Source organism: Apteryx rowi, unplaced genomic scaffold, assembly GCF_003343035.1.
Source record: "Apteryx rowi isolate R43461 unplaced genomic scaffold, aptRow1 scaffold_11, whole genome shotgun sequence".
NCBI lineage: Eukaryota > Metazoa > Chordata > Aves > Apterygiformes > Apterygidae > Apteryx > Apteryx rowi.
The window spans coordinates 2,577,408-2,603,404 of NW_020447308.1; the positions used below are offsets into that span (position 1 = coordinate 2,577,408).

A 25,997-nucleotide genomic window follows, 5' to 3' on the forward strand; every position below is an offset into this window, starting at 1 on the left:
ATTCGTTTAATTACTAAAACACTTGGGATGTCTCTACTGCCCTTGCTTTCAACTTGTAAAGTTGGATCTGTTCTGCAGCACAGAATATGTTGAACAGGCATGTGTCATAAAGGACTTCAGTCTTCTCCGATTTAAAACTCTATATAATGTTCTTGGATGGATTGTTAGTATTTGCTGAATATTAGTTCAATCCACTGCATCAAAACAGCAGTTCAGAATCTCTTTTCCCTTAACACCTTCTCTAACCCCAAAACGGCAAGTTTTCTGTGGTTAGTACATAGTTGGGTTTAGTATAGAAGTAACGTGAGACTAAGGCTTTAGATTTCAGGCACATTCCTGCAAAGCACCGAAAGTCGCACGTTAAAGCTGTATAACTTTTATTAGCTAAGAAGGGATTGCTGTGATAGTGTGACTTTAATTGATTTTCAGGGCAAACAGGTGGTGATGGTTTAGGCATCCCCCAGTCTCCTGCCATTCCTAATTTGGAGCTGCACATATAATAGCTTTATTAAAATAAACAATCTTCTGGCTTTAGTTTTACCTGAACATCTGCCTTAAATTGCAAGAGGGTCTTGCAACTTTTTTTTTTTTTTCTCTTCAGATTGTTCTGCGCTTTGGAAAGCAAGATGCTATAGATCTGTTACTGGAAAAAATTTTCTTACATAGTCACGCTGTCAATAGTTAGGATTTTGTGTGTGTGTGTGTGTGTGTGTTTTGCTGCTGTTGTTGCTAGCTTACATTAGCAACGTATTTAGGGTATAATTACGACAAGTGTCCCAGTCATCTTTGTGTGTTTGTTCTGTAATGCGGCAATTTTGTCACAATGCAGATTATGAACCTGCTAAAATTGCTCGAGTGTTGTAATCGCTCTCTTTTATGAGCCTGCATGCTAGGAGTGGGGAGGGCTGGGGGGGGGGTTCGATTAGCGTTTTTTGCTGTGCTCTCGCCTGGGGAAGCTCGGTCTCCGGGAGAGGAGGAAGCCTCCGGGCTGCCGCGCGGTGCTGYGGCGGGCGGCTGCGGTTGGGAGTCCCCTGCATCCGCCAGCCAAGGAAAGGGAAAAATCTGAAAGCCTTTGCCTGAAACGCTGTCATCTTAGAGGGGTGTTTTATGGTGGTTTTTAGATTCTTTTTTTTTTGTGATCTCGGTTTACCAGGATTTTTCTTTGTTGTCTTTTTTTTCTTTTTTCCTCCAACTTTTATTATTTAAGAAAAATAAAAGCCTTGCTCCCTCTGCTCTGTTTCAGTCCTGAAACATGTTTTTTAGGACCAGAGGTTTTGGGGAGAAGGCTGCTAGTAAATTCTAAAGCGTTACCGTGTACAAGCACCTATTTCTCACTTACGTGGGTCTGTTGCAACTTGAATTTTTTTCATGCTGTAGATGAAAGCTGCCAGCGAAGTAACCTTATGTRTGATCCTCCTGCCAGTGTACACTGAATTAAGTTTAATTAAATATACTTGCTTTATTAGAGAGCCCTTTCTCCTTTACTCATTCAGATCTAATATACACGATGAACATGAGGAAGTCATTAAATTAGTTTAAACATACAGTTTAAGCCTCCCATTTGCTACCGGTGTTAACCCAGTGTTGACAGGCCCAAGTTAAAGAACATTTCCATTGAACACTCTCTCCGCTTACTACACAGTTACGTCACCGTCTGACCCTCGCTGCTAATGTTTCTCACAACGTTAACAAATACRTCTCCAAAGTGGACATTTATCAGCTCAGCTAATGATAATTTCTTTCATGACCCTTTTAAGGTGTTCACCTTATCCAGAATAAATAAAATTAACCTATATTTTTGCATCCTTTCACACAGCACAAATATATTCSTTCTGACACTTTTTGAAAGAATTATTTGCTACGGGATCAGGCTTTTAACTTGCGCAGTGCCTCTCTTCACTGAAAATAGATCATAACTTTCTGTATGAGAGTAATCCCAAAACTATGACCCTGCCGATAAACAAACCAAAACACTAGAGATCAAAATGGCAATTTAATTTAGCTACAGTAGAAAGCAAYAGAAAATTTTGGGGCTTGCTCCCCCTTCCCCTTTGTTTTAGGATCTTCCCCCATTGCTTTGTCCGTGATAGATATCCTTTTAGGAATAACATGCAGATTTATTCTCCTGTCCCCCTGCACCAGCAAATTTCCCCAAATGGTATAAAACTGTTGTAATATTTTTCCCTGTTTTTTTTTTTTGTTTTGTGTGTGTGTTTTTTTTTTTCTTAGGGTTTACTGCTTGAGGGTGTTAACTGTATTTTACTTGGCTGAGGGAATGTAAAATGTGTTAGATAAAAACACGAGTGAAAAATTAGAACAGTCAGCATGTGAACAAATGGGTATTTTTTCAGTGTCTGCAGCCTAAAAGGATTTGAGGTCTAAAACTGCTGTACACACACAAATATAGAATCCCAAACTTTTGTTGTTATAGTTGTTTTCATTTTGCTTTACCCCTCCGTGGGTTGGGGATAGAGAGGAAGCGGCAGCCACTGCGTAAAGGCATCGTATTGGAGTTGTAGTGGGCTATTACGCCTTGGGGTTTATAGGTATATGTCTTAAAGGAAAAAGAAGACGAAACCCCCCACCTTTTCTGTKGAAAATGGTCCTCCATACTGACACTTGACAGTATGAGCTTCAAATATCTGTAGTGCAATATATAAACGTTAGCTTAAATATAAACCTAACAGGTGGTAAGTTTGGAGAAAGAAGCTTGAACTAGGTGGCTCTTCCCTGACCCCTTGTTAAATGAAGATCTCGGAGGACCTTGTTTTTAATTTCCTGGGCTGACTAATCTCATTAACATAACCAAAATAATCAAAATAAAGGAAAACCCACAATTATTAATTGGTTTGATTTTTTTTTTTTTAATTCTATTTCTGATTCTGGGCATTGTTATGGATTGAGAATAAATCCACTGAACCTTTTAGCRATGTAAAAGTAATTCGGGATCCGCATGTGGACGTTTTGGAAGCATTTGCAGTCAGGTAGTCTTAAATGTAGCATCACAACCTTCCCTGATTAAGTGACTAACAGCAGCATCCCGAGAGGGCGGTGGAGAACAGACCGCAATGTTGCCGACTCTTCCGATTTCGCTGGGAGTTTTGCAGAATAGCGTGCTTTCCTTAAAGCGCCTTGTGATTGCACATGAATCACAGTTTTCATTTAAAACACAAATGAGTTTCTACTTCCTAGCAGCAAAGAAAATAAGATCCCCCTGAAGAGTCTAAAGCAGACAGTGATAAAAGAAGGTCCTAACACCCACCGAGTTAAATGGCATGAGATTTTTCATATGTTCTTAAGGGATTTTTGTTGGTGGTGGTCCCTTGGTTGTTTTCTGCCCTGTTTTGTTGGGGGAGCGCTGTTGTTTGGTTTCGGGGATGGAGAGGTTCATGCCTGGCAGGAGGCCRTGGCTTTGCTGTCCTGCCACACAGGTGATGACAGTGGGCGAACGCAACCACCTTGTTTCTGGTGCCCAAGGCAGCTTTTTGAGAACAAAATCAGGTAGATGTACATAGTAATGCACTGTGTCATGTGAGCATATCCTTTATTTCTGATCCTTGGTTCTGTGCATCTAACACACAGCCTGGGCTCTTTCTGGGCACAGTTTTTTGCTTTGCTTTTTTTCAGACTCTGATTGGGTTTGCCCTCGCAACGGAGAGCTTGTGTAGAGYGGCTAAGCTTTTTTGCCTGTGGTACATCCTGAAAATCAGCAATTTGTACACTGATGAGATGTGTGGAGCAATGCAGTGATAGTTCATAACGTGGCATAAATATTTAAAGAGCTCCATTCCTTCAGGTCGTTTCYGAGTTTGGTCATCCTGCTCGACAGAACATACGCTTTGGAGAACTGTTGAGACGCTCTGCGTTCTTTTGCTGGGGATGCTTCTTTGCAAGTTGAATCTAAAGCAAATAGGTTTCTTCTGGCAGTGCCAGTTTGTTTAAGCATAATTTCTCTTCTTGCCACATTCTTTGTCATTGCATCGCAATGAGGGAGCAACACTGCTCGTAGCTCCAGCTCCGTGGCTGTGAAGTGGTAGAGGAGCACTCTTGACCGTATGTGGCACAGGGGCAGAAAGGGGAGTRTTGGGAAGAACAGTGTTGGGATGCATCTTTGCAAGAAGTTCTGCTCTAAAATACAAATCTGGGGGGGGGATCAACAGGGAAGTACATGCTGTGAGAACACATCAACCTGTATTTGCCATGCCCCAAATGCGGGCATACTACTGAGACATTTCTGTGGCTGTTACAGGCTTGCTTCTTAATGATTTCTCTAGCCAAATGCACGAGCCAGTCCCAGTTCAACAGCCGCATTTCCACAGTAATGTGAGGCTGAGCCCACGTGGCGTACTTTAACTTCTGTTAGCGTGGGCTCGGCGTTGGGTTAGTGCATATGTGTTGCCTGCCTTGGGAAGGGATACAGCCAGGTCCATGGCGCAGTCTGGTGGAGCCTGATGTGCACACGGATGGACTGGTTTTGAACATGTGGGATGTCCAGATTGTGGAAAACCTTGGAGGTGAAGCTCTTATACATATATATATATATATATATACATGTATTTATATTTATACACACACACACATATATGTGCATACAAGTTTCCTGCTCTGTGCGTGTGCACACATCCACTCTCCCTTCTGCTCTTCTACTCTCTCTTTCTGAGCGCAGGAGTAAGTATCTGTCAGAAATAATTTGCTGTCGACAGGCTTACTGCCTCCACGGGATTCAAATGCCCTTTTGGGGAGCCAGTATCTTACTTTATTGGCTAATATCCTGGATTTTGTTTGGGACAGAGGGAGAGAAGCTTAGAAAGAATGTTAGAGAGTTTGTCCCTGAATATCTAACTGCAGAAATTTCTCCTCTTTCACAGAGTGCATTTGCGTGTACAGGGCAATTTGAGTAGACTGCGTAACCAAGAGATAGGTTAGAAAAACGTCATTCCTCTCCCCTGTGAAGGGAGAGAAGCATGTCATTGTGTCTCAAGTCAAAACTGGTATTTTGGTTTAGTCTGAAACAGATGACTTGGGAGTTCACAGTTATATTAGCTCAAGTTTTTCTCTCAACTTTATGTATTGCGTATACCATGTTTATAAATGTCAAGGAAACTTTTGACAAAGCTGTTTGGAGTTCAGTCAAATTGTGTGTGGTTTTGAAATGTGGAGTTTCAAATAATTTTTTTCGCAGCTCCACTGGTGAGGCATTTCATTATCATTGGAGCCTGCACAGACTGAGAGTGTTGCATTTTACCATAGGTTCCTTGCATGCATTTCATCTTCTTCCACTTTTATTTTTTCCATCTGATGGAATGTATGCCTCTCTGTTTCTCCCATCACTATTGTTTCACAAGAATTATTCTGTCACACGACACACAGCATTTTTTACTTCTCTGAGAATTGCCAGGACAGAGAGCTCCTTTTTTTCTTTCTAATTACAGTTAAAAAGTTATAATCATTTCCTAGAAAAAATGCTAGATTTCTAAACCTCTAAAAACTTGTTCCATCCCATGACTGTGGGGTTGCTGGTGACAAATGTTTTATGGGCATACTTGAGTAGACACCCGTCTAAAATCTGTTCTTAATAGTTAGATTCTAAATTGGAACCAGAGGGGCAGAAAAACCAGATTTGAAACGTGTTTCTAAGGGTTTGTTTTTACTTTCGGTTGAGACTGCCTTCTCTCATCTTTTGTACTGCTGTCAAAAGGGCCACTCTCATGGTTGTTCAAACTCCATGCTTCTTGACAGGAACAGTTGGACCCCTCTTCAATGATTTTCAGATGAAACGGCTTCTAAACCTCCAGAGCTTTAGCTCGTAGTTATTAGGCCCTTTGAAATAGCAACACATTAATCAGCTGAAATCAAGTGGTCCTTTCTCCAAGACTGTGATATTGCTGTTCTCTTCTAGGTAGAACTCTAGTCTAAATATTAGTTTCAAGAGCTCCTTTTTTTCCCTCTAGCTATATCTATCTGGTTTCTATTTGTATTTTGATCACTGTTTTATAATGCTGTGAATTAAATTGCTCAGTTTTATAATTGGCTTTTGTACTGTCCAAATCATTAAAAGTAACACAAAAAACCCTAGCTTCCGYTTGTTTGACTTTTATTTTAGAAATTGGCTTCTGTCCTTTAACGTTTCTCATGCACAGTGTGAAGTCCAGCAGAAAAGGTGTCAGTGATGTAATGGATTATGTCTAACAGAACTTGGTCTAATGATGATGTGAAGCACTGTGGGAAAAAATAAAAAGTATTGTTAAAACCCGATCATTTGAAATGGGGGCTCTTGGTTATTGTCCCTCACCTCTGCTGTCTTGAGCAAGTGATGGGAACATGTTAATGACTTCCCTTTTCTAGCCTATGTATTAGGCAAAAGACAGGCTGCAGAGACTTGATAAAATAGGATATGGGCTTATACGGAAACTGCTTTGATGGCTGATGCTGCAGAATCACTCAAAATGCTGTTAGAATGCAGAAATATTCCTATTTGTTTTATAAACACCCTCTGAACTTTTATTACGTACTGTACGTTCACAGCAATTATTTCCCATACCTCCGAGGCTAAATAATTCCCAACTAGCTAGATCAGTTCGTCTTGGCGCTGTGTTGCGTCGCAGTAATGAAAGTTCCTTCTACTGAGGCTACAGCAGTAAAGCAACTCTCCTTAAGTCGATGTGGGGGCTCGATCAAAGTGTCGCTGTCTGAGAGTTATAATTCAGCAACTGATTACCCAGGCAGCATTAGAAAGGAAGTGGCAGCATGCCTCAGCTATCAGTTGAGACTACAGTGAGATTTTGTAATTAAGCTTTTAGTTTTATTTAAGGTCTGAAACTTAATAATACACAAAATGTACTGTTGGATCTAAAATCACCAAGGTCTTGGTTTTATATCTTGCCTAAATGACCTGTGATTGCAAGGTTGTATTAGACTTGCAACTGAGCAGAGTGATGTTCATACAGGATGGTGACAGATGCACTAAAATTGGTTCTAGTCCTGCAGTTGAATGAATGAAGAGAGGTTCTGCTAGAGCTTCATTGACTTCTGTAGGACTTTGAGCTGATTGTAGGTTTTTGTTTTTGTTCTCCCCCCCCCCCCATTATGAGAAGATTGAGTTCACTAATATCCCAGGGAGATGATACATATGAAACCTCCTCTGACAGACTGAAGCGAAAGTATTGAATTAATACCTAGTAATACAAATTTCCTTTAAGGAGTTTGTGTAAGGATCAGACAGATATTTATGTATGTGTTTGTGTGTGTCTATTTTCAACTATCTCTCTATATCTGATATAGATATCTATATAGCTCTATACAATGACCTTGTTCTTCAGAATGACATTTGAGTTAGGATTGAAGCAGATATCCCCTTCTCTTTACCTTATGTAGCAAGTAGAAATTCATTCAAGGGAGCTGAAATAGCTTCAGAGGAATTTGTTCTGGTTAGAACTTTTCACTGTGGAACTTTTTTTTTGGTCTTAGGACACCACAATTTTTTAAAGCCTTAGCTAAGGCCATGCAAACCTTCTGTAAGATAGATCAAGTACAATGCCTTCCAGGCCAGCATTCTTGTGTTTCTGTTGCCTTGCTCACACATGAAATATAACTATTAGAATCATTTTCACTTCTAATTTTTTAATATGTTGAAAAGCAAGATGAAAAAGAAAAAAATTGCCTAACTGTATGTTTCTATGCTGCAAATGAATAGTATGCTGATGTGTTGTCTGGATGTCTGCCCATTTTATACATGAATATGTCTTAAAGGTTGTTTTACTGGCCTACAAATGCCAGGAACAGGATGACAGTCTAATTCCTTGCATAGCAACAGCTAACATAAAATCAGGATCACTCTGCAAAATACAGTTGCTGTTTGGGCAGGGATGCACATACCATCATCACTACTTGGTTTACGTTTGGCCCCGGTAGATCCTGGCTGGCCATTTGTCTGATGTGAAGCAAGTCATTTTGTTGAAAAGTCGCAACAGCCGCTTTTCTGTAGGGTATGAATCCTCACCTGTAGAAGTCAGTGGGAAATACTTTTCTGGTACAGTGTGGTTACACCTTTGGGTGCATAACACAAAATATCTGTTGTCACAGTCATCTCTTGCTACAAGTGCTAGTCTTGCCTTCGTATGTAATGTCTGACAGGCTGCAGATTAACGGAGGTAGAGATTGAGCGCTCTGGTCACTTGTAGAGTTTGCCCTTCRTCGTAGTTTGAGGTGCATTAGCTGGAGGATCCGACTTGTTTTCACCTACCTGTATTATTCTGAAAATGGGATTTTTGTTGCTGATAATTCCGGAGATTGAGGTGGGGGGAAGAAAAATCCAATAAATGTGTTGTGCCTAGTCTTTAAAAGCGATTGTTTAAAATAGCTTAAAGTTACTACCAGCATTAGGGAGCTCTGGAAACACTATGTATGAGTAGAAAAGGAAATGGGTTCACAACATGCATTTTATGGCAGTTCTGGATTTGGTTTATTAACTTTGCATTTCCAACCACTCCAAGTTTGGAGGCTGTTCAGATAGGGTCAATACTCATAGGGGAGGATTGCAGTTTGGCTTGGTAYCGTTTTTTGAAAAATTAAAAAAAAGCCCCAAAACAAACAAATGCTTAAAAAAAACCAAAACACTTAAAATCTCCATCATGTATGTTACCTGTTTTGATGACTCAGTTTGCAAAGTGGTTTACTTTGAAATCTGGCTTGTGCATTTATTTGGTATCAGTGGATTTGGTCAGATGCTGCTCCTGAGGCCCCAGATTATACCCTTGCCAGGCAAAGAGAGCCTTAGCCACCCGTGAAATCAGAGTATGCTGTGCTGCAAAAATGGCAGGGGAATGGGAATGGAGGGTAGGGTTCCTGGACCCCTTCCCAAAAATCACGCGCGAGCTCAAGCCTTGCCTGCTGCGAGCTGGTGGTCCTTGCTCAGCGCCGCGGTGCCAAGCAGACCGTGGGTGGGTAAACGGTGAAGATGGGTCTGCTGGTTGTTCCCTGTGTGGCAAAGGGGGACCTGCACAGCTCCTGATGGGTGACAGGACGAATTTCTCCTCAAGCCTATGAAAACCTCCCTGGCAATTAGCTGGATGAAGTGGAGCAGGTTCACTTCTTTAAGTGGGTTTGTTGTGCGCGCTAGCGCTAAGGATTCAATACYGAGCCCGGGTATTCAGGCTCGAGGGGTCCCGGGAAGGAGTGAATAATGCCTTTGGACTAACCTTATGTTCGCGGCCTTGTACTTCACCGGGAACAGAGGGAAAGAGAAGCTAACAAATGGCAGCCTAATGGATTCAAACAAAATAGAAAGAAAACATGCTTCCTGAGCAGATTTGCTTTGTAAAGTAATAGTGTGAATGAGGTTAACGGAGATTCAAGGATGAATGTTCGGAGGGATAATGACTGAAAGGCCTTCTTATACATGTCTCTCTTTAAACACTCATATGTATCCCCTTCTGTTGCTTTATTTCTCCCAGGTATTTGTGGTCTCCGTATGGAGTGTGGAACTTTACATGGTGCCCCTGGCTTTACTGGTGCTCTTTGTTTACAACTTCTCTCTCATCAAGACCGGGAAGGTCAGCAGCACCCAAGATGCCCAGGCGAGTAAAGTAGCAGTAACACTGCTGGCAGAGCCAGCTTGAATTTGCCCTTGAGCAAAATATCATGCATTTTAATGGTATTAAGCTAGTTGTGTAGCTAAGCAGCACTTTTTATTTCCGAGTTACTGAAAAGAAACCTCCACCCTCTCAATTTTCATGACTCAATTCATGCAATAGACCATTCTGAGTAGTAGGGGGGAAGGAGACAAGTGTGTGGGAGGGGGGTTTGACTTATTAAATAAGTGCAAATGTTTTTAACTGATTTGAATGAAGACAGACTTCCAAAGAGACAAGACCCAACACCCCGTGCCCTGCCACTCTTGCCCTTGCATCACACTGATGATTCATGATTCACAGAAGAGGAAAGTCAATGGAAGCTGAAAAGAGAAGTTAGTTGTTTTTTAAACCTTGTCCTGTGTTCAGTGACTTTAGGAAGAAACCTTTTCACCCCTYCTCCCCCCCATATCAATGAGAAACACTTTTTTAAATTTAGCCTTCAGTTTCTTAACTTGATTTAGCAGAGGGAAAAGACTTGTATACAAAAATAATTACAACATGTAGCAAAGTACTGTTGGTGGGATATGAAATGCTGTTTGAACTTAATCCTGACTTTGACCTCTGTCTTTACTTGCATAACACTGTTAATTTAAGTTAAAAATGAAGCAAGTAAGTTCATGGATAACTGTAATAATCTGTTTTTAAACATGTAACAAGTATGGGAATAAAACACAGGCAGAATTAGCTCCTTTCTGGCTTTTGAAAAAAAGATGATTGACATTTGTACCCATAAAGAATACTTCTCCCCAAGCTGATCATATGAATTTTGTACAAAGAAATAATATCCTAATAGTAAAAAAGTCAATAGCTGTTATATTAGTTTTAGCAATGGAAGTTCTGCTAGTTTAGTTTTCAGTTGTTCCTAGGTGAAAGAATTATTTAAAATGTAGGGAAAATCATGTTCTCCAGACCAGGACAAGGATTGGATGAGAAGGCAAATGGTAAGAGAAATGCTTATCTCCAATCTTAGCTAAGTCTAGATGACCTTAGAAATATGTTGTGCATGTTCCTTGACTCATTTGTTTCATTAAGAAAATGAGAATTCCTATGTGGGAGAATCCCAGACAGACAATGTTCTTTTTTTTCCCACTTTTTTTTAATACGAAACAATGTAAAATAATGGTGAGTCCAGCTTACTAGATAAAATGCAATGTGAATACCTACCGATGCTCATCACTCTTCCTGTGGTGAAGTTGTTGCGCGTTCCGGTGTGTGGTGTCCCACAAACACAAGTCAGCAAGGTTGAATAGTATATCATTCTGGTGGATGCTACAGAAAGCATATATCTGAAAATACAGGCTAATTGGAGCTATACACAAGGAAGGTTCGTATGAAAGTTGGCCCTTTTCCTGTTACAGCTCATGAGCAATGCTATGCCATGGAAAACAGTGGTGCATTTTGCATAAGCAAATGTTGCACGTGTGCCTAAGTGCTTTGCAAGATTGGGATCGTATGGTAYCACTAGTCAGTCAAAGTGCATTTAATATTACCTGATTTCTTTTTTTATGTGCATCTATGATTCCGACCATCTGTAGGTCAAAAATAGACAATCAGTTTCTACTATGTCGCATCTGTCCTGCAGATGAGAAAAGGTTTTCTTCAAAATACTAGTGCTTTTTGCACAGTCTTTTTTTTTTTTTTTGCATGTTCAGACCTCAGCTGCATGTGTACTACCTTTGTTTTCTGTGTGCCAGCGTGCACATTTTGTGTATATAGAAGAATGAAACCAACGGTCTTTGGAAATGTGGATTCAGATTCTTTCTCTGATTCCTGGGCTATAAAATAGGGATAACAATATTCACCTTGTATGCTTGACCAATTGCTGGGAGGCTAAATTCATGAGTATTGGTAAAATGCTTCACAATTTACAGATGGGAGCTTCTACAGAAATGTAAACCATGATCAGTATTAATTCAGCTGCTCAAGGTATTCTAGAGAGCCAAAGAGTAAATCAGGGTATCAGAGCTCTCAGTGCCTTCTGCATACTTGATGCAACTGCTTTTCTGAAAAAATAAAAACCAGAACATCTTTTATTGTGATTCTTCACATTCTTTGTGTGTTAGCTCTATTTAAACTTGTAATACAGTGATTCAAATATTCCTATTAAATAACCAAGAAAAGCTTGGAGGACCCTGTTAAAAGCTCAGCTTATAAAACACTTGAATTGAAAGCTAAGTGATCCTAATTTCAAGCCTTAGTCAAGTCTTTTGTTTTCTCCCCTACCTGTCAGTGCAGAAGTTAGAGGGAGGAAATAATGCTATATAGAAATCTGTATGTGATTCGTGAGATTGATTATGTTTGTCCTAATGTATTTTCTATTGTCTAATGTTTCAGTAATGGCCCTAAAGGGAGAGAGCAGTTATTTTAGCAGTGAGGATGGAACAAGTTGAGTATAGAATCCTCTGCCTTGACATATCCACTGGTTCATTTGTCAGACTAAGAACAAAGATGTTTACAGACAGTAAAAGTTGGCAATGAATTTGAAAGCCTGTTGCCTTCAAACTACCGGACACAGCCACTAATGGTTTTATTTAGACTTAAAATTTGTATAGGGTCTTGCATGCCTTGTTCAGGATATCACAAAAACACAGAACGCTATTTCTGAAAGGTGAAAGTGGTGGGGTTTTTAATGACTTGCGATAGTAGTGGGAGAAAACTGCGTAATAAAATGTGGGAGTTTCATAAGCTTTTTGAACACTGCCTGTCACTGAGAAGTTAAGTGTAATGTTTTCTAATATGGACATCTGCTTTTGCAGGAGCTTATGGGCTTGGATGAAGATGATGATGAAGATGACAAGGTAAGCACATCTCATGTTAGTGTGTTAGCTAGAATCAGAAGGAACGGGGGGGAGCACAAACCCAGCATCCTAACTCTGTGAGATCTGCAGTTGTTCTCTGTATTAACAGAGGAAAACAATTGTTACCTGTTGACCGACTGAYGAAACTGAAAATATGAGAAGGTTGGTTTGCATAACATTCAGCAGTGGAGTTACCTGGGTGAAACATGTGAACTTCATTTGAATCTGAAGAGTCCCCAGTTTGTTTTTGAAATCATAACAGAAACATGCACATGTATGTGCACATCCACATATATGCATGTGTATGGGTGGGTGAGGTACACAGARATGCATGAGCATATAAAATTTCTCATCACTTCCATTTCCAGTTTTTGATGGGCACTCTGTACTAATGGTTTTCCCCGAATTATTTGGCGTTTCTTCTTCTCAAGGTGAGAACTGCTGGGATTTGCGGAGGACTGGTTAGAGTTTTCTCGACATTTCTTTTAGAGCTTGGAGAAGAACTGGTTTTAGTTTGTCTGTTGAAATGTAGAGAGAATTGGAACTGGCAAGGCCAGTTTCTTATTTTATTGGAGCACGCTTACTCATTCTTCTCACTATGAAAAATGCATTGGTTTTTTTTTCAAGTTTATCAAGCCACAGTGACAAATGATAAAAGGATTAGAGGGCATGACATACGAAGAAAGATTAAGAGAACTTAATGTATACAGCTTGAAAAAACATAAGTAAGTGAAGGAGGATCTGATAATCTATAAATACTTTAGAGCTGAAAGGTGAGGAATTATTTAACGAGCAACAGCATGCGAAGGAACATTAGCTGTTAGGAAGAAAATGTTCACAAGGCTATGTGAAACTTTAAGATTGCATACTAAGTTAATAAGTATCTTCTTGAATATTCTATGTTCAAGAGAATGTTACAGTGAAATTGTTGATCATTGAGAAGTCAGTCAATACCATAGTTAGCAACTGCACCTTAGCTCTCAGTGGTAGACATTAGAATTGAAGCTCATCAGACTAATTGATGGGAGAAGTTGCTTTAAATTTAACGTAGTCTTCTGTGGTTGTTATATTTTAATGAGCAACCATAAATCCATCAAAGTTATAAAATGAAGTGTAGACAACCTAGCTGAATTACAGGTTTCTAGAAAGCACAACAATGATTTGAATGTTCTCATTTGTTATTCACCATTTGCATTGTAAAATTGGCCTACTAAATGCAAGTAAGAATATATCAATATCTGGAAGTAAGCAGGAATCCTTAAATGACAGTTTCATGATTTTCAAAGGAATAGTGCATATCCCTAAAATTTGATCATTTCTATTTTGTGGGTGCCCAAAGTTACAGACCTGTAAATGTTGACCTTGCATCTTATTTGTGTGATGCTTAAATGTGCAATTTATTCTCTAGAACCAATTCTGTTCACTTTCTTCTCTTTTAATATTCCTCTTCTTCATTTGCAAGGGCTGAGGTGGAAAAAATTGTTAAAAAATGTATTAAATAGACATTTAGTCCTTTGTGACTTGTGCTCTGTGACAGTTTTGATGCCACAAAGCCAAAGTATTCTAGGTCAGGTTTACTACAGATATAACTGACTTTGGTGTTCTCTGTGTGTGCAACTGGGTCACTGAAATATGGATCTAGTCATCTTTCATGTTTTGCCTTCTGCTATACAACTGTACTGTCATTTTCTTTGTTGGTTTCTTTTAACTAAATATGCTGGTTTGGGAAAACTCCTGCGAGTCCATGTTCTACTGTTGATTTGGCTCTACAATTTTTGCCATAATCAACATTGCCTCTATCTTGTTGCGTGGATTAAACACTTTTGGAAATGAAGAGCTGGTAGAGCTGGCTAAAGCAACTCACTGTAGACAATTGCAGCAGACTTCTAGGATGGTTTCTGTCTCAGCCTTACAGCAATCATGAGTCATAACTTGTATTAATTTGGATCTTAGAGTTACTAGTCTATGGGATTCTGACACAGAACTACCAGGAGAGAGAGAGAATTGCCAACCACCACCATGTGTCCCATGGCCTGTGCACTATTGCCTTAATATCTGCATGCTGTCCTGGATATAACCCCCTTTACATCGGTGATGGACCGTGTATGCACACTGAGAAAAGACTGCATCTTTAAGTGTATTAGGTTATTCAGAGTGACTTTTCCAAGTCTGAGGGTGGCCAAAGCGCTCTGGGGAGTGTAAGAAAAATGTAATTTTATGACATTATCTYATTGCAATGTCAACATTTAAACAGACAACTATACTTTAAAAAGAAGTCTGTGTATTTTTTTTCCTCCCTAATACAAGAACTCCTGAAGTTGAAATCTGCTAGTTGGGCTGCGGTATACGAGGTCACTGTTTCTGTTTCCTATCATCGTGTTGTATCAAAATACTCGCACACATAGCTTTTCTGGGTTCTGCTGCACGTTAGACATAACAGACCATGCTTCTGGGAATTGTAACACACCCTCCAAGAGATGAACTGTTTACAAATTATAAATACACAGACGCTTAGTTCAAAAGCCCAAGAGCAGATTAACTCCCTTCCACCTAAACGATCTGTCTTAAATGACAGGTCTTAATTGCCAACTCCCCCTTTCTTTCCCCTTCTTTCCCCCTCTTTCCTCCCCAAAGAACAGCACAGAGGACTGCAGAAGATAAGGGTGCCGGGTCCCTTGGCGCAAGCTGCGCAGAGGAGGGAGGAACGCTTTCTCGGATTCTTGCCATCTTGGATGTAGAGTGCAGACTGTGCTGTGTCAGCTCTGGGCTCTGTCAGGCTGTCTGAATAAGGATTGTTTTAAAATTACTTCACTGAAACATCTTTTGGCCGCYAGTGGAAAGGTATAGACAAGTTACATGCAAGTCAAAATGTATGTACTTTGTCTGATTGTTGTCTGTTTCTATTTAATTAACTTTTTCTTTCTTTTTTTTCTTTTTTTTTTTGACAAAGACTGTAGAGCTTCAAGCAGACAGATACCTTGTGAATGAGTGTATCATAACAGTCCACTGCARAGAGTCTTGCAGCCTTCTCATGATCTTAAGTTGTCTGGATTAGAGTTAGCATTTCCTCCAAAATAGACAAAACTTAGTTACTACTATTACCAGGTCTGGAAATTGATTCAAAAGAAAATCAGAGACAAAACACCAGTTCCTGTTTWCTTGGACATATTCCACCAAGTGGTGAGCCAACGTAGCCCTGCTTAGCTAGTGGGATATAATAGAGTAGGATCAAATGACACCGTGACTTTAAGCCAAGTTATTTGTCAACTTCCAAGAAATTTGGAGTATCTCATGCTTAGGGAAAAAAGATGGGGGGGGGAAATCCCCAAAGAAGAAAAATGCAATTTTTCTGATGTAAGAAATTCTCTGTCGAAAGTAGATACCAAAAATACACCAAGCCTTACAAGTACAGTTCAAAAAAGACTCCAGCCAAACAAATTAAAGTCAAATTCATCCAGTAGCAAACAGCTGACATTTTCCATTTGTGTTAGATTCAGCATGTGGGAACCTTCCGTATGGATCTTATTTGTACGGGTGGATTACAATGAAAATTGCATTAATTTTCTCCACAGTAAAGGTCAGTAATTGAAACAAGAGCCAAGAGTCTATTGTGTAAGATGCTGTATCCCCATACTTAGGAAAGGTCATTCAAGACAATATCATCTCATTGTTTTCTTCCTTGAAAGTATAAATAATTTCATTAGGGTGTTTTTCTCCTTTTCTCTTCAACAATTACAATAGAATATTTCAACATCTCCTATGAAGATTGCTGAAGAGAAATGATGGTAAAGGCTTGGAAAATGTGACATGCAGGGTGTGTTCAGACTAACAAGGAGCACCCACCTTCTCCACATCTGAGAAACAAAATTGTGGGCAGGATCATGCCRTAAAAAAACAAGGTGCATTTTTATGTTGACGTGAGCTCCTTAAATTGCTGCTCTCCCGTGAGCGACCCCCTTTGTGGCTCCTCTCGCATTGCTTCCTAGTGAGTTCACGTATAGACCATGAATATGTTAGTACTCTTTGTTGTAGTTAACGGAGATGATTAAGGGGCRTATTCTGCTACTGACCTGAGCTACACTTGGTGAGGAGCTAGAGCAAGGGGGCATGTCTAAGCCAACGTAATTCATCTGGTCTTGCAACTATCTGGACTAAATTAATGCCAGTTTCCAAATACTACTTAGGACACAATTATGGCTTCTGTAAGTTATTCCTAAGCTTCTTATTAACCTAATCAGCTTCTGGTTAAGGAAGGTTGTGCTTGTTCTTTCTTCGGGAGCCTCCTGTGTACCAGAAGCTGGAAAAGAAGTGGTCTGTTGTTGTTTGTTATTTGCAGTGCTGCACTGTGTAGAAATGCCATTATCATAAGCATCCTTAACTTGGCACAATCTTTGTCCTAGAAGGTGGCCCAGCAGCAGTGAAACCATCTGGATGTTTAGGAATTATGGGAGATGAGTTAAAAGGAGGCACTTGCAGAGGACTTTTAAAGTATCCTTGGGGACCATTGTCTGGCACTTCTCCTATACAGACCTCTGCAGCTCTGTGCCAGCCTAAAGATCTTTCTCTTGCCCTGGAGCTAAGTAAGCCACCACTGCAACAGCAGCCAGCCAAGCAGGCCATGGAACCGAGCACATAAAGCTCAGGAGTTCTTGTCCCTTAAAAATTCAGATGATTTAAAATGCTAAAATTTCTTTTGAATTGGGCAGATGCATGAATAGGTCTATCTTTATCCTGTACCCAGAACTGCTAAAGATCATTACCTAGATTATAGATGATGATCCAGTAGTTTAAGTCTAATCACCATGTGCTTGTTCTTAGGTCTCATGTATATTTCCAGGAGAAAGCACTTATTTTCCTCAAAGTTGTTTTTCCTTTTTGCCTTCCATTTTTAAATAAAAGATGACTGATGACTTTTTATCTCCATTCAGACTTCTTTCTTCTTGGTTCTTGGGTACATACTGCTCACCTGAATAGTGTTTCATTCTGTTGCAAGCACCAGTGTTACTTTAAAACTCATAGCAATATCACAAGACTTTGGGTTTCTCTMCGTCTCTGTGCAAATGTGAACAAGTACAGAAAAAGTCTCTTAAAGCCCCTGCATTTCACTCCTTTCTAGAAGGAAGCAACGGAGTTATGAGCAAAACCTTTCTACTTAGATCTGATGTTCAGATGGGACTTAAGGACTTGAGTGTACACTTTGGTCCTCTGCACTCAGATGAAATTTGTCCAATGTAAGCAAAAAGTGTGGTGCTGTTTTTCACATGATCATTCAATAGCAAAGTTAGATTTAACGAGGGCATGGGGTAGTCATCTGCCTTTTTGACAGTGGTCCCCCAGCCTTAGCTGTAGGATTATATGCCCTGCTTTTAAAATGTGTCCTTTTAAGGCCAATGGTGCTCTCCTTCATATCAGTCTGAAGTAATTCTATTGGCTCCGRTGGAATTATTCCAGATTTCACACCTTTTTAACTGAGAGCATAAATTGACCTGTATGTGTTGCATTTCCTCTGTTTGGTAATTATTTCAAGTACATTCAGATTCGCTAAATTTCCACAGCCAAGCAGGCACATTTGCAACATGGTGTTAATAAACAAAACGATCCCGTGATGCACAGTTTCTGGACGGCGCGAGGCGACTGCACAGACTTTGGCAGGCGTCCTGTACGCGTACCCTTCCTCCCCTGCGCGCCGCAGAGCCTTCCTGGGCGCGCAGTCAGACATCGCAGCGCAGGGCACGGCAGCGGCGCGGATCGCCGGGATCGCCGCAGCCGGCTTTGGCTCCCGCCGAACGCCGGATCTGGTTCAAGGTTGCTGTGGTGACTGTTTTCAAAGCTCTGCATGGAATTCGTTTTAGCTACCCAAAGACTCTGTCTGTCGCTCCCTGGCTACCACCTCCCACAAGAGCTTCGCTCTGCTGCTAGATGGAAGCTGTTAGCGAGCAGTTCCCTGCAAACCACAGAGGCCAGTGGACTGCTGTTTGTACCCAGCCAAATATTCTGACTTCGTCTCCAAGTATTTTGGCCTTTGGAAGACTTTTATTTGTCAAAGGCTTGGCCAGATAGTGATAAGTTTGGAGTTCTGTGTTCTGGGACAGAGYGTGCCAGTTGCAAGTGAAATCCAACTTTGGTGAAATTTGCTTTTCTTTAAGTAACCACAGCATGTTTTTTTAAAACCCAAAAGAATAGTGGRGCAAAAAGACATGCATGCCCAAGCTTTTTCCTCTTTTTCTCCTTTCTACCAATCTTGTTTGATGCTAATGTACAGGGGAATTCATACCTGGTGCATGGGATAAATCCTGATAAAACATTAACCCCATGGGCTTGTGGCCATGGTGCCATAATGGGCTAGTTACTTTAAAAAAAAAGAAGCTAATCCTGAAAGGTAGACCTGCCCAGGGCTAGGCAGACTAACTTTTTTATTCCTGAAAATATTCAAGATTTTCATTCCTGACTTAGTYGTCTACTTTCTTCCTCCTTTTGTATTAATCCCTATTTATTTTTTTTTCTCCTCCTCTTTTTCCTCAGTCCTTGCCCCCAAGTGTTCCTCAGCTTTKTATATTGAGTTTCCCTTGGCATGCCAAAAATCTGCTGATGAATACCACTTGTATGAAAGTTGCATGCAAGATTTCTTTTTGTGAGAATGGTTTATATGAAATCCAAGTGGTATGAAGCATTTAGAACTTGTTAGGAACTTCAAGCTTAAGTTTTTAGTTGTGTGTATGCAATAGTTGCAGTTTCCACCAGAAGCACATTTAGAGAACAGCATTAAAAATTGTCCTTGAATTTTGAGTGCAGCATGCAGGTTTGGATGTGTCTGGAGCTGTAGCTAGCCCCATCATGGATTTCCATGCTGATGCTGGAGAAGTCCCCTCCCAGCCTGCCCCGTATCTCACACAATTTCAAAGTCTTTGCTGTTGGAAGTGCATCAATTTTGCAGTTGTGCGAGAGTTTATTTTGCAACTGTCCCTGACTGTCTGGGCCCAGCATGACTCTAGGGAAGGGAAATATAGCAATTCTTTGACTGCATTTAATTGTCCCATTTATTAACTGTTACAGATTATCACGGAAAGAAAGATCTAGACTTAGCTTTCATTCAGTAGGGCACAGTTTTGGTGCCTTCATTTACAAGTTCAAGTTGGTGTGCGTTAACTGGACATAAAAGGCTTAATTTCTGAATTTGATGGTGTTTTTTCCCCCCTCCCTGACATGGTTAATCTTTTGTAAGACCCCTTTTGTGTTTTTGTTCAGGCGATTAATGTAGAAATGAAGGTTTCTTAAATCGGGATATGCAGGGAAGATTTGAAGTAACATACTGATTATATAATTAATTCTCAGTTRTAAATTCATTTTGACAAAGTTAATTCTTTCCCAGAGGCTAAGGACTAGTTTTGGTCCACCCACAGTGCTGTAATCAGCCAAGAAATGAAGAAGAAAGAGGCCTTGAAGGAATGGCAGTTTCACAACTGGCTTCAGAAAGCTATGCCAGAAACAGGCAGGCTATTTTATTTTTAATTCATGCAAAAGCTTCTCAGCTGTGATTTTGAACCATGAGTATCCACATTTTGTTTTAAGGCAGTCATTGCATAATATGTTGAGACAGATCAGTCCAAAAGAAGTCAGAAACAAATGACACCTAAGGCGGATGGAGCATGTTATCCAGGTTGTGGGACCTTGCACAAATGGGGAAGCGTGTGGAGTGGAAGACGTTCTTGGGATTATTTTTGCATCTTCCACAGACATGGCACTGCTCAAATATAGCTTTCTGTGTGACAGTTGCCCATTTGTTAATCAATATGGAGCAGTGACTGTCTTCCTGATGGGCGCATGAACTCTCGTACTGCTCCCGACAGCATTTTGTGAGCTGCTGGCTTCAGAAGGCATACGCAGCGCTCAAGTCTTAAATAGTTTAGCAAATCACACGTTTGTCATACTTCATTTGTCTGCTGCTGTCTCGCTTAACCAGTGACCTAATCCTGCTGTATGTGTGTTTAGACTGTAGGTTTCCAGGACAAAACAATAATAACAAAGAAAAGACGTTGACAGATTTCCAGCATTTTCAAATGTTTCTGCACAAATATTGAAATGCGTAGTATGAGAGCAGTAGCCAGCCCATTTTACTTTCTAATACTTGATATCCTTTACAAGGCTTTCTCCTCGCAGACCGTCTCTGCCTTTTGCTTTGCTGRGTGTATTTTGTATTATAAATGAAAAATGCCATTGTTTAGGAGTGATTTTAGTGTGCACCAGCTTTAAAAAAAAAACAAAAAACAGACCACAGTAGTCCAAAGACAGTAGGGTTTCCGTTTTGTTTTATTTTCTTAGGCTGCTAGTTGCTGCAGCAGAAGTTATGCTGTATTTCTTAAACTGCGTTATCACCACATTTCCAAGCTCAGCCAAAGACGTGTAAATGAAGTCAGCATGATGCAGATAGAGTTGTCGGATGATCTTTCTTGCAGCTCTGGGGAGCAAGAGTAGGCTTGCCCTGGAACATCACTTTATCAAAAACGTTTTCTTTACCCCCTCCCTCTGAATTTGGACAAAATGAAATTCTCCCCAGCTGGGTCTCCGCGAACTGTTCCCGAAGTTTGACTTGCAAGTTTGGTGCATTAAAGCCAAATTATGACTAAGGGAACGTTGTACCATTCTAGTGAGTGAAGAGTTAAAAATAATCCTAGTGTGTCATTTACATTTGAGCCTAACAAGGTTATAACTGAAGTTGTGTGAAAATGACTTTTTGGTGCTATTTTCACATAAACTGACTATTTATTTATTTATTTTGTTCTGGGGTCGTTTCACACCCCAAGGGTTTCATTTTTGTTGGTGGTTTTATTAATGTAAAAATACTCATTTTCACACCCAAATGTGTGATTATTTAAAACCCTGCTTCTATTCATTCTGTGCTCACTTGCAACCTAAAGGCAAATATTCAAAYGTCTGGAGCTTGATAACTCTGCGGTGGTTTTGGCTGGCATTTTAAACTCAAAAATTACTGTAACGAGAAATGGGCAGCACACCTTTGCTTTTGAGGGTTAGAAGGGCTGTGGCGTACTGTCTGGCTCTCAGCATCCAGGGGAGGGTGGTACGGTATTTCAGCACACCGAGATGCAAAGCGATGCAGTGTTTCGGATGCACGCGGACCCTCTCGCGATGCAGTAGTGCCGAAAGGCTGTAGCAATGAGCCTGCACCTATTTAGCACAGATCCAGTGCAAGCAGCCTCTGCCCCTCTTTTGCACAGCAATAAACATAGGTTCACAGCGCAGAGGGCAGAATTGCAGCCGGTGCTGAGCCGGGTGCGTCTGGCCCTTGCTTGCTTCCACCTGCTCTGTCCTCTGCCCTGCCCCGGCTGGCAGGAGTCAATGGAGAACGTGGAAGTGACTTGCGTTGTGCCAGCATCTCCCCTGTCTGGGCACTGACTGGTTAAAACACAACTTAAAAATTTCTTTTTTCTAAATTGGGCTGGTTTTGGACAGTCTAAATGTGATGTAAAATCAGTGTCCCGGGCGCTGCATTTTGCAATAAGTGAATGTTTTGCTGATTTTGTGCTAGAATATCTGCAACCACACCAATTTGCATGCCTGTATGTGTGTTAGATTGCTGGCAAAGAAATGCTGAATGCTGGTAATTGTATACTGATTTCCAAGGCTGATTTAAGTCATTTTGATTTTTAATTCATTCTGTGCTTCCTTTTTATTTCTGCACATGTGTAGTAATGTCCTGTAATGTTGCTGCCTAAAATAAGCAGTAAGAAATGAAGTTGTAAGATGGCTGCTGTAAAGGAAAATGTCATTTTTTCCTTTGATTTTTTTTTCAGTAAAAGAATAGGTCTCTGCATATGAAATGTTCAAAAAATAAAATAAAAATTAACCCCCTAAAGAGTTCTCAGCCTAAGTAGTAAATTCAAATCTAAAGTTACTAGTTTGGCAGAGGCTTGAATTTTTCTAGGCTATGCTGTTTGTTGGCAAACTGTAGTGTTCCCTTTAACTCAGATTACTGACTTTCTTCAGTGATTGGCTTTGCATGGAAATATCTGTGAAACAAGTTAGTAGTTACAGGCCACTCTGTCTGGTACAGACACCCACAAAACTGCCCAAGAACAGAGCAGGAGGGAGGACTCTTGACTGTGTTCAGACCAGAAATATATATATATTATATACAGTTATTCTCACAGATATGGTCTTAGCCCACGACAAAGGCAAGGTAATCTGAATTAGTCTGCTTTTGGTGTTGTGCATGGCGAGGTTGTCATCAGGGTGGAAAGCATTGCTTAAAGAGAAGTGTTTGTCTGAACTAACAATGCCTCAGTGGCAAAAAAATTTTACAGGATGTAGCGTTAGGTAAAAAGATGACTTCAGGATTTAGTACTTAGAATTTAGGATCTCTAGTACTCTCAAACTGTTTGCTCATCCTAATGTCTGCTGCAAGAAAAAATAGCTTAATGGGTCCTCTGCCAATCTTGAAGGACACTCTAGATATCCAGTAATACTGAGGTTAACATTTCTTGAGGGAAAATGGTTAATCCAGAAGAAAAAGTATTAATCATGAGCCACTACTTAATGTTGCATTCAGTAACCTGCTGCTAATTTATATACAGAAAACAACATAGCTGTTGGATGCCTCCAAAGCTCAGAAAAGTGATATTCAAAAGCTCTGCATAAGTTCATTCTCGTTCTTGGGAAGCACTGGCCACCCCACACTCCCCTGCAGGTCATCTGCGCTCAGGAGTGCCCTGCAGCTCTTCTGGTTTGACATGCAAGTGGGCACTCCACTGATAGCCTGGTTTGAGATACTGCCATTGATGATTTGGGCTGGAAGATGTAGAAACCTCTGCTCGTGTGCTGGGAGAAAAAGAGAAAATAAAAGATGCTATAYGCATTAATGTTTATTGTATATAATAAACCCAGCGTGCATGTTCTTGCTTCCCTTAGTGATAAAGTTGGTGTACAAGTATGCACCAGTGCATACTATGTGTTCAAGTTTGCATCAGTGGTACTGGCAATATGTTACTTTCTTCATGTAGCTGTGAACACATTAGCAAATACTGAATGCATAAAATGCTTTCATTTCCATTTTTATTAGGAATCTGAGAAAAAAGGTTTAATTGAAAGAATCCACATGGTCCAAGAGATCATCATAGCCGTTCAAAGCATCCTAGAAGAAATAGCATCATTTGGAGAGAGGATTAAAAAGTAAGTGGTCATTTTTCCTTGCTTGGCCGTGATACGCATGAGAGAAGAGCCAGGAGGATTATGCTGGGGTGAATTTCTTGCTCCAAAAATGACTGCAAGGTGTAGCAGGAGAGACTTGACCAGTTGTAGTGTCATTTCTTCTTCCTGTGGAGTCTTTTACTTCAAAAACTTTTCCAAAGCAGAGAGAAGAGAAGCAGCCAGGTGCTTTGCTGGTTGAAGCTCTTATATTCAACCATTTGTCCCAATCCCTGGTCTCGTCTTTGTGTTGCGGTAGGGAGCCCTGGTGCCAGCACGAGCAAAGGTATTGCTGGGAGACATGGGCACTGAAATATCAGGCTTCTCTTTGTGCTTCCTCTGTGGAAAGTAGGGAAGAAATGATGGTTGGTGTCGCCTTTCCCATGCCCTCCTTGCCCTTGCCTGGTTGCAGGGGTTATCAGTCACTTATTTCCCACCCCAGTGCATTGATGCACTTCTCTCTTTATCGGTTTGAGCTRTCTGCTTCCTGCCAATGCCACAAGGAAGCCCAAAGGGGGTTCTCTGGGTCTTGCCGCTGTGAGAGGACATAGGGTATTCCTGGCCCTAGGAGGAAGGGAGGTGAAGGGCCTAAAAAAAGTCCCTGCCCACAGACACGCACCAACTTTTAGAATCCAATCTTTTTTGGAACTTAATTGACCCTCATTGTTTTCTGTTTTGAACACAAAGTGATGGTTTGTGATTGAGCCACACTTTAACGAGGAGCTGGGTTCAAGCTAAAAATACAGCAAGCCCGTGTGTTGTGGTTCCACTCCGCACACCCCAGCTGGGGTGGAAGTGGCCAAAAGACGTATTCCCAGCTATGAACAGGGCACTGTTCTGTCCAGCTGCGTGGCAGGAAGACTTGGAGGGCTTAAGCACTATTAATTCTTGTATTCATTTTGGTAACAATGGTCTTAAAGAACACATTGGATATTAATGTGGATGTTCGATGTAATTTGAGAAGAATTCCATTGTAACTCAACAGTAATGTACCATTAAAAAAAACTGCCACCAAAGTTTTTTTGTAAGTGACAGACTGAATTGTGCTACAGTTTCCGTCTGTCACTCTAGTTATGCAATCGTAGGGAGTTTTAATAGCTTAACTGTACTGAGCTGTTTTGCCTTTTTTTTTTTTCTTTTTTTTTTTTTTACTTTAAGCTATGTTGATTGATAATGATGGGTCCTCTCCCACCTATCTTTACTTAATATTTAATACATTTATTGAAGCTTAGAAGTAATTCTTTCCCCCTCCTATTAATTTTACCTGTCAAGGGAGGTTCCGCTTATTTTATAGCCTGACGAGTGGTCCACATTCATCCTCTTCATTGTGATGTGATGAAGTTAGCAGGCAGACTGTGGGAAGCAGAGATGCCCAGACCTGTAAATCCACCTACAAACTAATGGTCATTCATGCAGTTTGGGTATCTCAGTGTTCTGAGGGTACTGAAGAGAGTATAAGACCAGGGCACAGGGGACAAAGTAACTTCAAAGATGCATTAGCGACAGCTGCTCATCTTATGTCCACCATAGGCTTACAGATGGGCAGCGGATGAAAGGAAGTCTTGTTTTGTGTTGATTATTGTCCACAATGGTACAAATGTCTGAATGCCTGTGATGATTGAGCCTCTTGAGAGTGCTCCCCTTGGGAAATCTGGTGGCATGCAGAGGTTTGCACTGCTGCTGACACGCTATAACTGACCCAAGACTCCTCCTATATGCAAAGGAGTAAGGAATTGATGAAAGTGTAAGAAAACAGAGGTAAATATATAAATCTTAAGAGAGATTTTTGTAGAGTATTACTCCCCAGTGGCATGAAGAGAGATAGCTCTAATGGCTCTTTTAAGGTTTAGCATCAGTCACAGCTGCTCCATCCCATTACTGGCGGAGGTGGGTCTGGCCGCTTGCCACGTTTGAGCTGTGCACTGACAAACATCCCGTGTCGTCTCTGCCGTGGCCCGAGCAGAGCYAGCTCAGGTGGCTGGCACCTGTGGCGTGGCCGCGTCTCCAAATCAGATAATCCGCCCATGAATAATGGAGAGCTGACCAGTGAGCAGAGATGTGTGACAAGTGCGACGTGTATGAGAAGAAACAAAAACAACTCGCTACATGGCTAACAGCTTCACTGAGCTCCCCTGAGAGTATCCTCTCTCTTTCCTTATCACGATACCTGCCTCTCGGATATCTCCCTTAATCTAGTATAGCATCCAGATGCAGGAATCTACTTACCCGCCTCCCAGAGGGTCTGCAATTTGCAGTGTAYTCAAATGCGCTGAGCGCTGCGAAGAGGTCATTAAATTATTATTGGATAACAGAGTACAGGCAGTATCCAAGAGCAGTAACGTTGAGAAGAATTATTTATATTTTTTAC

The 25,997-nt window shown here is 40.8% G+C and overlaps 1 protein-coding gene across 3 annotated transcripts in view; it reads left to right on the top strand.

The window, feature by feature from the left end:
• The window catches only part of MCTP2 (multiple C2 and transmembrane domain containing 2), a 125,328-nt gene that overhangs the window by 94,130 nt on the left and 5,201 nt on the right, over nucleotides 1–25,997 (top strand). For all 3 annotated transcript variants that reach the window (XM_026074904.1, XM_026074894.1, XM_026074914.1), the window contains 3 exons: nucleotides 9,453–9,575; nucleotides 12,389–12,430; nucleotides 23,505–23,614. In XM_026074904.1, the coding sequence (XP_025930689.1) occupies nucleotides 9,453–9,575; nucleotides 12,389–12,430; nucleotides 23,505–23,614 (275 nt within the window). The remainder of the gene's footprint in view (nucleotides 1–9,452; nucleotides 9,576–12,388; nucleotides 12,431–23,504; nucleotides 23,615–25,997) is intronic.